General features: G+C 42.2%; 1 protein-coding gene across 1 annotated transcript in view; it reads right to left on the bottom strand.

The window, feature by feature from the left end:
* Positions 1–378: 378 nt before the first annotated feature.
* Positions 379–16,265, bottom strand: part of LOC122556487 (15-hydroxyprostaglandin dehydrogenase [NAD(+)]-like) — a 19,244-nt gene continuing 3,357 nt past the window's right edge. Inside the window, exons 2-7 of the mRNA XM_043703173.1 lie at positions 13,404–13,527; positions 11,129–11,235; positions 10,290–10,386; positions 3,668–3,744; positions 1,010–1,158; positions 379–606 (exon numbers count right to left, since the gene is read on the bottom strand). Of these exons, the coding sequence (XP_043559108.1) occupies positions 462–606; positions 1,010–1,158; positions 3,668–3,744; positions 10,290–10,386; positions 11,129–11,235; positions 13,404–13,527 (699 nt within the window). The 3' untranslated portion in view covers positions 379–461. The remainder of the gene's footprint in view (positions 607–1,009; positions 1,159–3,667; positions 3,745–10,289; positions 10,387–11,128; positions 11,236–13,403; positions 13,528–16,265) is intronic.

Below are 16,265 nucleotides of genomic sequence, written 5' to 3'. Positions count from 1 at the left end.
AGTTGAGACTATTCTGAAACCTATATGTCTCCTGTAACATAAGAAACTGGACATGGATATCAGTATTGAAGAATCCAACAGACATTTATGCAACTAACTATTATGAACAATTGTCACTTTCCTCAGCTATTTAAGTAGCTGGGGCAGGTTAAGCCATTAGTTTACAAGATGTATGCTCTTCCATTGTATAGTGTGATGCTTCAAATGATCTGAGGTAAGATGGAGTATGATATCTTTGTACCTTCAGGTCTCATGTTATGATGCAACAATTATATCATCAGCACGCTTCTTAAATGCAGACTTACCAATGAGAACATAACACAGCCTTGACCAGTTCTGATTTATAACCAACAATTTAACCAAAAGGAGCAACACTAATTAAAATGTTAATCATTTAATATTTGACCAGGTTTAAATTTTCCATTGTTCTCAGTGACCTGTTGCTTAAATCCATTAGGTCCCTAAGTAGATTTTGGATTTTCTAGAAGAACTAACGCAGGTAGGTCTTCATACTCAAGCTTGCCGTTTTCCGATGCCTTCAGCAATGCCCCATTCCTGGTGTGATCCATGACGAGCTGCAAGAATCCCTCTGCAGTTTGTGAGGTCCTGGAAAAATCAGATGGTAATCCTGAACATTCATCTAATTAGTTTAAAATTAGAACTCAAATTTTCCCAGTGGATTAAGGTAGCACACCGCTGGACCTTCTACCCAATCTGGGAGGATCTAACCAGCAGGGTCGATAAAGGAGAAACAGCCAAATCATTGATTTCCTGTAAACATTCCAGGGTAGTTTGCATAAATGTTCTCACATCTTTCAGCAGAGTCATCAAATCAAACATGTAAATTCTCAGGATAATGCCGAAGATTCAAAAATCAACTGGTGTCACTTCATGGACACTACACCAGTTTCTTAGTAGATTGTCACTCAGCAAATACTCCATGTAGATGTTTGAACACGTTTTCATCCTATCGATTCCCACCCCACTTCCTGATTTGGTTCATACTCACGTCTGAACTCCAAATCTGGCAGCCATCTTCTTAAACCACTCCTTCTGATCCGGAGCCTTCACTGATTTCAGACCTGTCAGAAGTGGAGTGTCGACAAAACCAGGACACAGCACTTGTAATCGAACCCCATGCTTCTCAAGGCAGGTCAGCTAAAAGCAGAAATTTTGTAATGTCTCATACTTTCTGAGTTTTATAGAACTTTACACCTTCCTGACAGGAAGCTCTCAGATGCTAGTTTACATGGAGTTTCGTGATGAGGGCCCATCCTGACTGCAGCAGACTGGGGGAATCAGGAATCCGGTCCAAGTTCCTGAAAAGTGTTTGTGCTTTGTGTGAGGCTCACCTGAGAGGCAGCACAATTCAAACACACGTAGCAATTAGGGTCATCAAGACATTCAATCTGATTAGACCCGTCTCTCAATCCCCATACCCTGGGTTCATCTTTAGTTGGGGGTGTTAAATGTTTGGAGCAAGCCGAGGCCCACATAGCCCCACAGCCTTTTCACCATTAATCAGTTTGAGTTGTGTTGCCTCCCAACGTTATGACGACCTAATGGCTAGTGTCGATAAAGGAGAAGCAGCCAATGTTGTACATTTGGATTTCACTGAAAATTTAAAATGGGATCATGAGAAATATATTAAAAGGCTTTAACAATTGGTAGATGAACAGGAAGTAAATGTTTCACTTTAAGTTGATTGGTTGTGATAAGGCCACAATGATCAGTGATAGGGCCTCAGCTATTTGTAATCTGTGTTAATGAATTTGGCAAAGAGACAGAATTTTATATCTACATTTGGTAACCATTCAAAGTTGGACAAAAATGCCAGCTGTGAGGTGGTCACAAAGTGATTGTAACAATGCTTAAGCAGGTTAAATAATAGTCTGTACCAAGGTGATAGATGAATTATAAATTTGTAAGTCTGCAGTTGTTCACTTTGTTTGTATTATAGACATGCAGAGTATTTTAAAAGACATGAAATTTCAGAAGGTTGTTGTTCCAAGGGATTGGTACATATTCATATAAGGAAAATAATATTAGCACAGAGGTCCAGCAATCAATTAGGAAGGCAAAAGGCTTTTGACCTTGATTGCAGGGAGCTTAGAATATAGGGTTGAGGCAATCTCATTACAACTGAACAGAGAATTGATGAAACCATCGGAAATGCTGACCAGAAATATAATGACCAAGCCCTTCCCCAAAACCTAAGGAAATTTAAACATGAGGAAGCCATTTGATTAGGTGGGAGGGTTGCGGGAAAGGGACCTGCTACTTTCACAAGTCCCATCAACCAAACTACCAGTGAGAAAGATGATCAGTAGCTTTTTCTCTTGGAGGCCAATTGATACTCTTAAGTAATCATTTAATGATGTCATCCACCATCACTGGTAAATGGAAGTTTGATGAGGCTGCACAGCAAACCCTGGGGTTTTCAACAACCGATTGGCAGGGTAAAGGGGCAGGGGCCAGAGAGTAAGCCAGAGGTGACACATCGTTCACGTGAACAATGTGTTTGAAAGACCCTGCATCATGAAATGAGGTGCGGTATGCTGAAAGCCACTGCATATGCTCTTTCTTCCAACATCCTGCCAACCCCCACTCGACGAGTTGTATCTCATCTACACTTGCTTCTACCTAGGGATCCATCCTCCTTTACACCTAAATGTAGTATTGACAAGGGCCACCATTCCCTTAATTGATTGGAAGGCCTGACGCTGTTCAGAGGAGTGCCTAATTGTCAGGAAATTGTGTTGTGTCTCCAGGAGACAAGCAATGCCAGGCTCCTAACAATTCTCCTAGTGATAGCTGAGGCCCCTATGTGAAGTTCTCCTATCTGTAAAAGAAGGAAAGGTGGACTAATTCAACTTTGCAAAATTATAATGGGCTTGTCAGAATAGATATTGAGACTGTTTCTCATGGCTAATCGTTTTGGACTGAGATGAGTAGTGAGGAAGTTCACTCAAAGGGTAGTGAATCTTGAAGTTCTCTATCCCAGAAGATTACAATTCAGTTGTTGAATACATTTCAGGCTGAGATAGATTTTTGGTCCCTTACAATCACAGGATATGAGGATAAAGCCAGGAAATGATATTGAATCCCAAAACCAGTCACGATCACTGAAGCTACTATTTCATAAGTAAGAGCAGTCTGCCAATCAAACTGTTGGTACTTTCCTGTACCACCTGTCACCACCTGGGAGCAACAGCTGGGATTACAAAGAAGAAAGGAACCATGGAATTTGAAACAAGCTAAGTCCTTGGTTAACAAAGGCCATTCTTGTAGATCACAATATGGTGCAGTAAGGTCAGAGTGGACATTGGTTTGCCAATGGTCTTTGTACCCTCCGTGTCCATGTATGGCATTTACCCACCCTGGATAGCCATGTGAGACTGTGGATGCTCAGTTAATGACTATATTCAAGGTCAATGTTGACAGATCTTTGGGCACTAAGGGAATCAGGGGTTATGGAGTTAGGATGAGAAAATTAAGTCAAGGTACTAACTGAGCTCTTATCTTAATGAGGAGCAGAGCAAGCTTGAGCGACCATGTGGCCTGTTACTTGCTCTACGGCTGCTGCTTGTTCTGAAATTCTTACACAGGATTAGTGCATTATTTATAAAGAAAACATTTACTCTTTGCAATATAACATAGCACTCACAGACAGTGATGTAGTGAATCCTACTACTCCATACTTTGAGGCTGCATAAACTGGTCCAAGGAAGAAAGGAATCAGACCTGTTCACCACAAAACAAGAAAGAGTTAGCATCAAACATGCCATCAACAGAAACTTGTGAATATGCAGAAATGCATAGAGTCATTCTGTCATAGAATCATACATCACGGAAACAGACCCTTTGGTCCAACCAGTTCATGCCAACTATAATCCCCACCTGCCTGCATTTGGCCCATATCCCTCCAACATTTCCTGTTCATATACTTCTTCAAACGTCTCTTAAACATTGTAGCTATACCCACAGCCACCACATCCTCTTAAAATTCATTCCACATGCAAACCACTGCAAAAAAAATTCTCTCATGTCTTTTTTAAATCCTTCTCATCTCAACTTAAAAATATGCCCCCTTGACTTGAAATACCCTACCCTAGAGAAAAGTCCAATCATCTGAGCTATACCCCCCATTATTTTATAAACCTCTGTAAGATCACCCTTCAACCATCTATGCTCCAGAGAAAAAAGTTCCAGCTTCTTATAACTCAAATGCCCCATTCCTGCGGCATCCTTGTAAATCTCTTCTGAACCCACTCCAGCTTAATGACATCCTTCCCAAAATAGGGCAACCAGAACTGGACACTCTGCTCCAGAAAAGGCATGGAGACAGGTCAATCAGTCCATCCAGTTCATGTCAACATTTACCCTTTACATGAACAGCTAGTGCCTGATCACAGTTACCAGCATTGTTTCCAAATTTCTTCCACCCTTTTCTCCATCTTTTCAATCTAAACGCCTCAACAAATAAACCTGAAAGAGAATTCCACATCAACAGATCTCAGTAAGAAAAAGTTGTTCCTGCTGAAGTTTTACAGCTTTATGAAATAGTATCTGTCACACTTCCTGATGATGAGTTCCATCTCTGACTACTGGACCTATTGCCGAAACTCATCATTACTTCCTCCAACCTTCTAAATAATTATTTGTACTTCCTTTTTTGAAACCATTTGCAAATTTCAACACATTTCCTCTGAACTTATATTTCTCTCAGTCTTGCTCACACTCAACAGAAGCAGGCCCTCAACCTTTCAAATGTCCAAATCCTCTTTCTGACACTGAAAAATTATGCATAGTTCCATAAGGGTGGCACGGTGGCACAGTGGTTAGCACTGCTGCCTCACAGCGCCAGAGACCCGGGTTCAATTCCTGCCTCAGGCGAATGACTGTGTGGAGTTTACACATTCTTCCCGTGTCTGCGTGGGTTTCCTCCCAGAGTCTAAAAAATGTGCAGGTTCGGTGAATTGGCCATGCTAAATTGCCCGTGGTGTTAGGGGAATGGGTCTGGGTGGGTTGCGCTTCGGCAGTTCGGTGTGGACTTGTTGGACCGAAGGGCCTGCTTCCACACTGTAAGCAATCTAATCTAAACTGTCATCTTCTTCAGAACTTCAATAAGAGTAGAAGGAGACTTAACAGCATATTGTCATGACCGAGCTGAAACTTCCACACCACTTCCACTCCCACTCCACTTCCACTCCCACTCCCTATATCCTTTGAATCCCTGATGGTTAAAGTCTGTCTAGCCTAGCCTTACATATATTCAAAGAAAGTGCAACCACAATCCTCTCATGGAAGAGAATTCCAAAGATTCAGGACTTAAATTTGAGTTCAATAATTTAAAAACTGAACACCTCCTTCCATGTCTCTTATCCATCCCAAACCCCAGATTCTGTCATCACATGAACTGCTTTCATAACCGCCAACCCATTTTCACTCAGTCATAGACCCAATTATCATTGATCTAGCTTCTTCCCAGGCTTACTATCAACCATCCTTTTGTCTGCCTACTTTTAGAGTCATAGAGATGTACAGCATGGAAACAGAACCTTTGGTCTAACCCGCCTATGCCGACGAGATATCCTAACCCAATCTAGTCCCACCTGCCAGCACCCGGCCCATATCCCTCCAAACCCTTCCTATTCATATATCCATCCAAATGCCTCTTAAATGTTGCAATTGTATCAGCCTCCACCACTTTCTCTGGCAGCTCATTCCATACATGTACAACCCTGTGTGTGAAAAAATTGCTCTGAAGATCTCTTTTATATCTTTCCCCTCTCACCCTAAACCTATGCCCTCCAGTTCTGGACTTTGCCTATTTATCCTATCCATGCCCCTCATAATTTTGTAAACCTCTATAAGGTCACCCCTCAGCCTCCGACATTCCAGGGAAAACATCCCCCAATCTGTTCAGCCTCTCCCTGTAGCTCAAATCCTCCAACCCTGGCAACATCCTTGTAAATCTTTTCTGAACCCTTTCAAGTTTCACAACATATTTCCGATAGGAAGAAGACCAGAATTGCACGCAATATTCCAACAGTGGCCTAACCAATGTCCTGTACAGCCGCAACATGACCTCCCAACTCCGGTACTCAATTTGTTTCTTTTCTCTCTGCCTGGGCTCCATCTCCACCTATCTACTCATTCCTCAGCCCCTCTGCCTCCTCCCCCCGCCTCACTGACTCCTGTCATCAACAAGATTGCCATTTTCTCTTAGATGCTGTCAGTTTTGAAGAAGGGTTTTCTCTCCACAGCTGCTGCCAGACCTGTTGAGTTTCTCCAACAGCTTTTTAAAAATTTTTATTCCAGAGTTGTATTGCGCAATGAGGATGAATTAATTAACAGGCTTCTTGTGCAGGATCCATCTTGTGGAAGAGTGACCATATTGATAAAATTCCTCATTAAGATGGAGATGAAGCAGTCAAATCCAAAACTAGTGTCCTAAATCTAAATGAGGGAATTACAAGGGTATGAATCAGCAAGGAGGGACTGAGCAATATTATTGCCTTTCTACTGATATGAAACACTTCTCAAGTGAAGCCTGATTTGTATCTGTCTTTTTAATATCATATAGAAGTTGAACTTTTAACTCCTCAGGCACCTTTTCCAGTCACTTATCTTAATTCAAATGCTTCCTTGAAAATTATGTTTGAATTCACTGTTCAAAATTACTTTCTGACCTTTGTTAAAAGGAACAAGTCACCTTCACAGAAGTGTGTGAAAATCAATTTTATCTCTACATTAAAAAGAATAGATGAAGGTTGTTCCAAAAAGCCACAAGTTTTGTTCATATGGTATAAACCTTTATCTTAATGGGAAAAGAGTGGGGAGAGAGACAAATCGTCCTGTTCTTCAAAAGAGCCAGTGTAAGCTGCTCTTTTATGATAGAAATGTACACCAATTTTGTTGTAACATTATATCACCTCAATGTATACATTCTGCCAATGTAAATTTTATGGAACTCCATTAGAATCTAACTTGAGCACTCTCACAATACAGATCATTAACAGGCAGAGCAGAGGAAGAATCTCCACAGTATTGCATCCCCACAGGAGTTGCCATTTAAAGCTGCTTAGTTTAAAATTTAAACAAGGGCTGTTGTGGTACAACGGTAGCATCCCCACCCCGAACTGATAGGCCCAGGTTCAAGTTCAACCTGTTTTAGAGTTGTGTGAAAACCTCTTTGAACAGGTTGATAAGGAAAACATCTAAAATAGAAACAAAAGTTAAGCAGTGAACTCAGTCATGATTAACTTCTCCATTGCAATGCTTCTATCAAGCAAAGACCACTTCAGAACCAATCAGCACATTCCTCATGTCCAGTATAAATGTAGATTTCCCTTTAGTTTGGCTTTTCTTGAGAATTGTTCTGATGAGTGTAAGACATCTTCAAACTCTCCCTGCAGCTGGCCACTGTCCCTGCCTGTTTCAAGAGGGCCAACATCATACCTGTGCCTAAGAAGGCTCATGCAGCATGTTTCAATGACTACTGCCTAGTGGCCCTAACCTTGGTGGTCATGAAGTGATTTGGAAGACTGGTCATGGCATTAATCAACTCCAGCCTCCTCACTGCTCTTGACCCACTCCAATTTGCCTATCGGATTAACAGATCCACGTCAGATGCCGTATCACTTGCCCTTCACTCCTCCCTAGAACATCTTGGCACCAAGAACAGCTACGTAAGAATCCTACTCATTGACTATAGTTCAGCCTTCAACACTATTATCCCCACGATACTGATTACTAGACATAGTGATCTCGGACTAAGCCCCACTCTCCTCAGTTTCCTGACCCAGAGGCCACAATCATTGAAGATTGGGGACAATATTTCATCCTCGCTAACACTCAACACTGGAACCCTCCAGAGGTGCATATTCAGCCCCCTACTGTATTCATTGCATACCCATAACTGCATTGCCAAATACCAGACTAATGCCATTTACAAGTTCACTGATGACACCACCGTAGTCGGTCGAATCTCAGATGGCAATGAAACAGACAGGAGGTGGAAGACCTGGAAGAATGGTGCACTGAGAACAGCCTAGCTCTCAGTGATGGCAAAACCAATGAACTCATTACTGACTTTCGACGGGACGTTACTCATGCCCCCCTACATATTAACAGCACAGACATGGATGCGTGGAGAGTGTCAAGCTCCTGGGAGTGGTCATCCACAACAAACTTTCTTGGACTGTTCATGTGGACACACTGGTTACAAAGGAGAAAGGGAGGACTGTAGATGCTGGAGATCAGAGCTTAAAAATGTGTTGCTAGAAAAGCGCAGCAGGTCAGGCAGCATCCAAGGAGAAGGAGAATCGACATTTCAGGCATGGGCTTATGCCCGAAATGTCGATTCTCCTTCTCCTTGTTTGCTGCCTGACCTGCTGCGTTTTTCCAGCATTTTTAAACACTGGTTACAAAGGCCCAAAAGTTCTCTTCTTCCTCAGACAGCTGAGAAAATTTGGCATGATGGCGAATACCCTTGTCAACTTTTATAGGTGCACCATCGAGAGCATTCTGTCTGGATGTATCACTATCTGGTATGGGAACTGTACCATTCAAGATTGGAGACGGTTACAGAGAGTGGTAAACTTGGCCCACACAATCACAAAGGCCAATCTCCCATCTATAGAATCCATCTACCAAACCCGTTGTCAAGGAAAGGCCGCCAGCATTCTCAAAGATCCATCCCACCCTGGCAATGCTTTTCTACAACCTCTACCATCGAGGAGAAGGTACAGAAGCCTGGACACACATACCAGCCTGTTTCAAAACAGTTTCTACCCTGCTGTTGTTAGAATACTGAATGGACTCACAAACTCTTAGCATTCACCTGTACCTGTGTTTTTGTTTTTGCCGCTATTTACCTATTATTTACTTATCTATGCGATTTAACTATGTGATCTGCCTGTATTGCTCACAAGACAAAGCTTTTCACTCGGTACGCATGACAATAAATTCAATTCAATTCAATTCAGTTCAATACAAAATGGGTTGTTTTTCAGCTATACTCTGTATTTATGTGCTACAAAAGGACTATTTGCATAAATACTTGTCAGGACACTGGAGATAGACCCCTCATCTTCTTTGAAACAGTAGCAATGGGAACCTTTACATTCCGGAAGGGGCAGGCATAGTCTTATTTTAATGTCTCAGCTAATGATAGCACAGCAGCATTCCCTTAGTACTAAGCTGAAATGTCAGTGTAAATTGTTGTGGCAAAGAGTTTGGGTCTTACCTTTAGGAAAGAGAAGGCTGAGGAATAAATGAGGGGTTTATAATAGACATCAAAATATAAGAGATTTCAAAAGAATGTTTTGACTTGCGTTACAATCCAAAACTAGAGGTAAACTATGCTGGATAAGGCTGAAGGTAACAGGAACTAATAGGTGGCTTTACAATGGGCTGTTATGTGAATGTAATTATGCTTAGAAATTCAGGTCTGCTAAGAGCTAAGATTAAAGGAAATTAGTAACTACTGTCTCCACCAAATAAAGATGAGACACTCATTATTCCAAATAAGTCATACACTTTGCACAGAGACCTGTGTATAAAGTAGTCCAGAAAATTCTTGATTTCCAGCAGGATTTCAGAGAATAACTGCAGGACATACCCTATGTCAGGAAGCAAGGTGAAGATATTGAGAAGTGTTCCAGACTGGCCAGCTGCCAACTCTCCCAGGTAATAACATTTGGGATTAGTTACAGAAGCCAGGGTACTGAAAGACAATGAATGTGATTCTAGTAGTTAAAAGTATCTGTTATTCATATACAAACTCTGCTGTAAGTGTCTCTGTTGTATCTTCGTCTATGCATATACTATTGTCTCTCCAAGGTGGCCAAAATCTGTAGTGTCTGAGGTGTCACATGCTGGAAAGTAAGACTAGTAGATTCAGTATTTTTTTTGCAGTAGAGACTCAACGTGCCAAAGAGCCACTCTGGTTCCGTGTGGTTCTTATTAAACAGTCACTAACAAATTCAGTGAGGAACTCAGGAAAATCCAGAGATGATTAGAATGTAATCACCTTGTGATTGCCACAGAATGGGTTGAGGTGAATGACACTTGAAGGGAAGTTAAAGAAGTTGAATGATGTTGTGAGTTGAATCAGATGACCGGCAGCTTGTGTGGAGATAAATATCTTTTCCTTTGCTGTATATTACATGTAAAATTAGTTTTCCCTGAAAACATAATTTGTCCCTTATGGATGTTTTCCAGAATCCTCAGGCAACACTTAGAATATTCATTGATAAGCTATTGTTACTTTGCTGACTTACCTGCCATGGAAGCAATATTAACAATCACTCCTCCTTTTCCTCCAGTCTCTTTACTCATGTGCTGTATTCCCAGAAAGGTTCCTTTAATTACACTGACCTGCAATACAAGCATCATAGGAATCACCAGGCAGCAGGCCCATTCAGATAATATTAAAATACTGATATGTACAGATAGTAGCAAGTGTAGAGATACATGTAGATAACAAGCTATATTCAAGTTCACCCAGCAACAGTACATTCAAGCATTAGCAGACCACAAACATTCAGGGTAGTAGTAGAATCATGAACAGTAAAATACTGGGAAGATTAGATTCCCTACAGTGTGGAAACAGGTCCTTTGGCCCAACAAGTCCACACCGACCCTCTGAAGAATAACCCACCTACCTCTGACTAATGCACCTAACAACTATGGACAATTTAGCATGGTCAATTCACCTGACCTGCACATCTTTGGATTGTGGGAGAAACCCATGCAGACATGGAGAGAATGTGCAAACTCCACACAGACAGTCACCCATGGCTAGAATTGAACCTGGGACCCTGGCACTGTGAGGCAGTAGTGCTAACCACTGGGCATCCATGCTAACTTGTGGAATGGGCAGTCTGATAAACAGGATGGACAAACTAGAGGTCAGCAAACTGGTTAGTAGAATGAGCCAATTGATCTATTGCAATCAGAAGAGTTAAGGGTATTATTAAAACCATTCTTTGCTAAGTCTTACATTGGTTAACAGAATGAAAGTATAAAAACATTCATCTCTAAACTCAACCACATCCCAGTTAATTAATGAGCTCACATGAAACCCAATTAACATAATCAATAGACTATTGGCACATACCAGATTTACACTGAGACACTTCTCCCAGTTTTCCCGATCAGAGATCCCTGCATTGTTACATACTATGTCCAATCTCTGAAACTTTTCAAGAGTTTTGCCAAAACAATCTGGAAAAAACAATGAATGGAGTTGATTAGCAAAGTTTCCAAAGTCTCCAACCAAACATACCAACACTAAATACTTGCCTCAGAATGACTCATTCAGTTACTGAGTCAGAGTCATATAGCGAAGACCAGGGCACTACGGGACAATTTAGCACGGCCAACCCACCCTAACCTGCACATCCCTGGACACTATGGGACAATTTAGCACGGCCAACCCACCCTAACCTGCACATCTCTGTCCCCCTCTCTCTGATCCTCTCTCTGTCCCCCCTCTCTCTGTCCCCCCTCTCTCCCACCAGGAGAATACTGAGCAACAAATACCAACTATGCTAATTCTATTTACCTGCACTTGGTTCATAACCTACTTTGCCCTGGCATTTCAAGTGCTTATTTAGGTGTTTCTTAAATGTTGCAAGACTACCTGCAAGGCTACCAGACGGCCTATTCCTGCTCCTAGTTATAGAGTCATAGAGATGTACAGCATGGAAACAAAACCTTCAGTCCAACTTGTCCATGCCGACCAGACATCCCAACCCAATCTAGTCCCACCTGCCAGCATCTGGCCCATATCCCTCCAAACTCTTCCTATTTATACCCATCCAGATGCCTTTTAAATGTTGCAATTGTACTAGCCTCCACCACTTCCTCTGGCAGCTCATTCCATACAAGCACCACCCTCTGTGTGAAAAAGTTGCCCCTTAGGTCTCTTTTAAATCTTTGCCCTCTCACCCTAAACCTATGCCCTCTAGTTCTGGACTCCCCCACTCCAGGGAAAAGACTTTATCCTACCAATGCCCCTCATGATTTTATAAACCTCAGCCTCCGATGCTCCAGGGAAAATAGTCCCAGCCTATTCAACCTCTCCCTATAGCTCAAATCCTCCAACCCTGGCAACATCCTTGTAAATCTTTTCTTCTTATGTAGTCCTTATGTTCTGTCTCCATCAGCCTCAGTTAGTGCATTTCATATTTCCAACATCCTCTGAGTGGAAGACATGTTCCGCAGATCTTCTCTAAACCATTCACCAGTCACTTTAAACTTGTGCACTCTGATCTTCGATATATCTGCCACGTGGAAGATATTTTCACGATCACCCCTATCTCTGCCTCCCATAGTTTTTATACCTTAATCAGATCACTCCTCCGCTTCCTCTGCTGCAGGGAAAATAACCCCATCTATCTAATCTCCATTTATAACTGAGATTTTCCAGTTGTCAGATGTTTCATTATCGAGGATGATCTATACATGCAAACAATCGAGTGAATTTTCCTGATCATTGCCCTGGGAAATATGGTTGGCCAAGACCTAAATGGAACCTTTTCACCAAACCCTCTTGATATTGAACCAGACTTTTTGGAGACTGTCACAGGAAACCCTTCTATTGGCGGTGTGTGAAATGGGAGGAATGCTCCCAGTATGCTTCCCGTTTCCCACAATCGACAACCATCAAAATCCTGAAATAAAAGCAACTTGTAGATTTGCAAAAAGCACCTTCCCTCCTCCATATATACACCTGGAAGATGGGTAATGGTGTGCAACATCAAACCATTGGAGAACATCCCTGCTTCCTCGCAAGAGGCAACAGGCCGTAGTCTTATGGCCAGAAATGGAGAGACTGTGAGAACTATCAGCAGGAGAACTGAGACCATAAGCTAGAACATGTACCTACTCCTGGGACACTAAACCAGGACCATCTAAACCAAGACCTACAGAAGGAGCATGTACCAAGACCACAAGAGTCTAAACAAGGAACACTTGGACTGAGATCCTTCACCAGGAACACTGAGACACTGAGACCCTGAGACCCAGGAACACAGAAAAGCTGACCCGTATCAATTGGTGCCGAAGCACAGACTGAGAATTGAATTCTGGAATCTATGCTGTCAATGAAATATCCCATTCCTGGCTGAATATTTACCCCCTGCTCTGAAGGAACAGTTTTTAAGTGTAAACGTATCCTCATTCTCTTCTCTCTCAGTAAATGGAAGGTGTTGTACTGATTATATTTAATCGTATATAAGCTTACTAATGCCAATAATGTAACTCCCATTCACACTCACTCCAGCTGACTGTTACACCCACAGGTTGCAGCAAAGTGACTGTTTAGAAACCAATCAGTCAGATTGAACAAGTCAGTGGCATGTTGCTAAAATTAGTGTTTTAATTGGTACCTTTCAGCTGATTCTCAGACGTTACATCACATGGAAGGAACAAAATATTCTCCGCTCCATAGACCTGTTCAAAGGCAGCTTTGGTAGCCTCCCCTGTAGGTACATTGATATCCAACAGACTCACCTAAAGGAGGCAAAAAATGGTTCAGTCCCAAAGGATCCTAAAGCAAACATACAGGTTGGTCAATATAGGTAAAAACAATAACTGCAGATGCTGGAAACCAGATTCTAGATTAAAGTGGTGCTGGAAAAGCACAGCAGTTCAGGCAGCATCCGAGGAGCAGGAAAATCGATGTTTTGGGCAAAAGCCCCGTGTCTGAGGGGAGCTTAGGTCAGTCAATGGCCCATTTCAAACTCTAATTCCAACTCTGACCAGACAAATGAAACCTGCAAGGCGAAAGCGAGGACTGCAGATGCTGGAAACCAGAGTTTAGGTTAGAGTGGTGCTGGAAAAGCACAGCAGGTCAGACAGCATCCGAGGGGCAGGAAACCTACACCCCAAACTTCTTCTGATTTTTCTCAGTGAACTTCTGATCCTTCAGCACTGATTTGGTGCAGTGTTCCCCGGAGGATATATGCAGAGATTCCCCCTTTCTAGGGCATGAGCTGCTGGATTAAAATGAGTAAAAAAGAGTTCTGATGATCCAAAGCCTCTTTCAAAACCAACCGTGGATGAAGAAGGTATTGTAGTTGTAACATCATTGTGTTAGTAACTCAAAGGCGCAGCTAAATGCTTAAGGGATGTGTGTTCAAATCACACCAAGGCAGCTAGTGGTGTTTTCAAGCTGAGAGGTGAACTGAGGAGGTGTAAAGGATTCTGAGGGGCATGAACATGGTGAATGTCAAAGGATCAATAACAATTTGGCATAATTTTAAGGTGAAAGGCAGAAGGTTTAAACAGGATTTCAGGAAAGTGTTTTTCACCCAGAGGATGTCAGAGGCCTAGAATGCACTACATGGAGGGTGTCTGATGTGAGAAACCTCACAGTTTTAACAAGTACTTGAATGAGCATTTGAAAGTATATAACATTCAAGTGGGCCAAGTGCTGGAAAGTTGGGCAAGTTTAGATTTAGAGTAGTTTTTATCAGGGTAGAACAGATGGGCTGAAGGGCCTCTTCTGTACTGTGTGAAGCTAAGATTCTGTCATGGGAAAGTAAGTGGGTAATGTATAAGTGAGTGATCATGGGGAAGGTTGGGCAAAATGCAGGTTCAGATGTAGGGTGGCAGCAAGGTAGATGGGTCAGGGGTTGGGGTTCTGATGAAGAGTCCTACCTGAAACGTCAACTTTCCTGCTCCTCTGAGGCTGCTTGACCTATTGTACTTTTTCCAGCTCCACACTTTATCGACTCGGGTGGTATCAGAAACCACGTCAGGTGATGGTATTGAGTCAGGTTTGGAAATGTGGGGGAGGTGTTGGGTGAGGAGCCAAGAAGCTCAGTGATTAGATTAGATTCCCTACAGTGAGGAAACAGGCCCTTCAGCCCAACAAGCCCACCCAGACTCATTTCCCTCTAACTAATGAACCTCACACTATGGGCAATTTAGAATGGCCAATGCACCTGACCTGCACATCTTTGGATTGTGGGAGGAAACCGGAGCACCCAGCACAGACATGGGAAGAATGTGCAAACTCCATACAGACAGTCGCCCGAGGCTGGAATCGATCCTGGGTCCCTGGCGCTGTGAGGCAGCAGTACTAATCACTGAGCCACCATGCTGCCCTGTGGGAGGGAATGAGTTGGAAAGTGAGGTTGGAACTGGTCATTTGGAGGGAGTCAGGTGAGGTAGAGGTTGTGTCAATGTGCCAGAGGGGGTTACTCAGGTCATGTTGGGGGTGGGGATGTTAGGCTAATAGTCAGGTGTTGAGGGAGAGGTTGGTAGGTTGGCCAATAGGAATGATTGGGGTTCAGTTGTATTGTTCTCTTGGAGTTTTAAAACTTTGCTGTCTAACACTTCCTGGGTAACTGTCCAGATTTCTAAGCTGGCATCATCCAAAGTCTCTGACTCCAGATCGAAATCATTTGTGTCTGTGGGTATCACTGGCTGGGCTAGCATTATTGCCCATCCCTACTTGCCCTTGAGAAGATCATGGTGAGCTGCCATCTTCAGTTGACATATTCTGATTATGACCATTTAAAAATTCCCTAATATAAAATGTACTTTAAATAATCTACTTTACAATTATTATTTATATATCTCAGATATTAACTGAAGAATTCAGAAATCTTTAATGTTGCTACTTAATTTTAACTAGATCCCCTTAGAACTGATTAAGTAACTGAACACTGATATAATTATATGCTAAATTCTAAAAATAATCTCAACTTTTAAGCAAATGTTTTTTGTTCTCAAAATATATAGACACATTATTGTCACTGTGCATCAGTGGTGAGGGGATGAATATTTACTGATGTGGTGCCAACCAAGAGGCTGGCTTATCCTGGATCTTGTCAGCATCTTGCATATTGTTGGAGCTACACTCGTTGAGGCAAGTGGGAAGTATTTGATCACACTCCTGACTCAGGCCCTCTAGATTATGGGAGAGGTGACTAATTTACCAAAGGACTCTTCTGACCTGTACTTGTAGCCACATTAGTTATATGGTTAGTCCAGTTCAGTTTCTGGTTACTGACAACCTCCCCTACAACAACCTCAGGATGTTGACAGTGGGCAGTTTCAGTAATGGTACTGTGGTGTAAAATTATGTCCCAATACATGTGTGAATCATAATGTAACACATGTATTGGGCCAAGCAGTGGAATGTGGTGAAACGGTTAAAAATTATGTCCCAAATACATGTGTGAATCATAATGTAACACATGTATTGGGCCAAGCAGTGGAATATGGTGTAAAATTATGTC

This window comes from Chiloscyllium plagiosum, chromosome 14 (genome assembly GCF_004010195.1).
Source record: "Chiloscyllium plagiosum isolate BGI_BamShark_2017 chromosome 14, ASM401019v2, whole genome shotgun sequence".
NCBI lineage: Eukaryota > Metazoa > Chordata > Chondrichthyes > Orectolobiformes > Hemiscylliidae > Chiloscyllium > Chiloscyllium plagiosum.
This window is presented reverse-complemented; position numbering and strand designations above follow the sequence as displayed.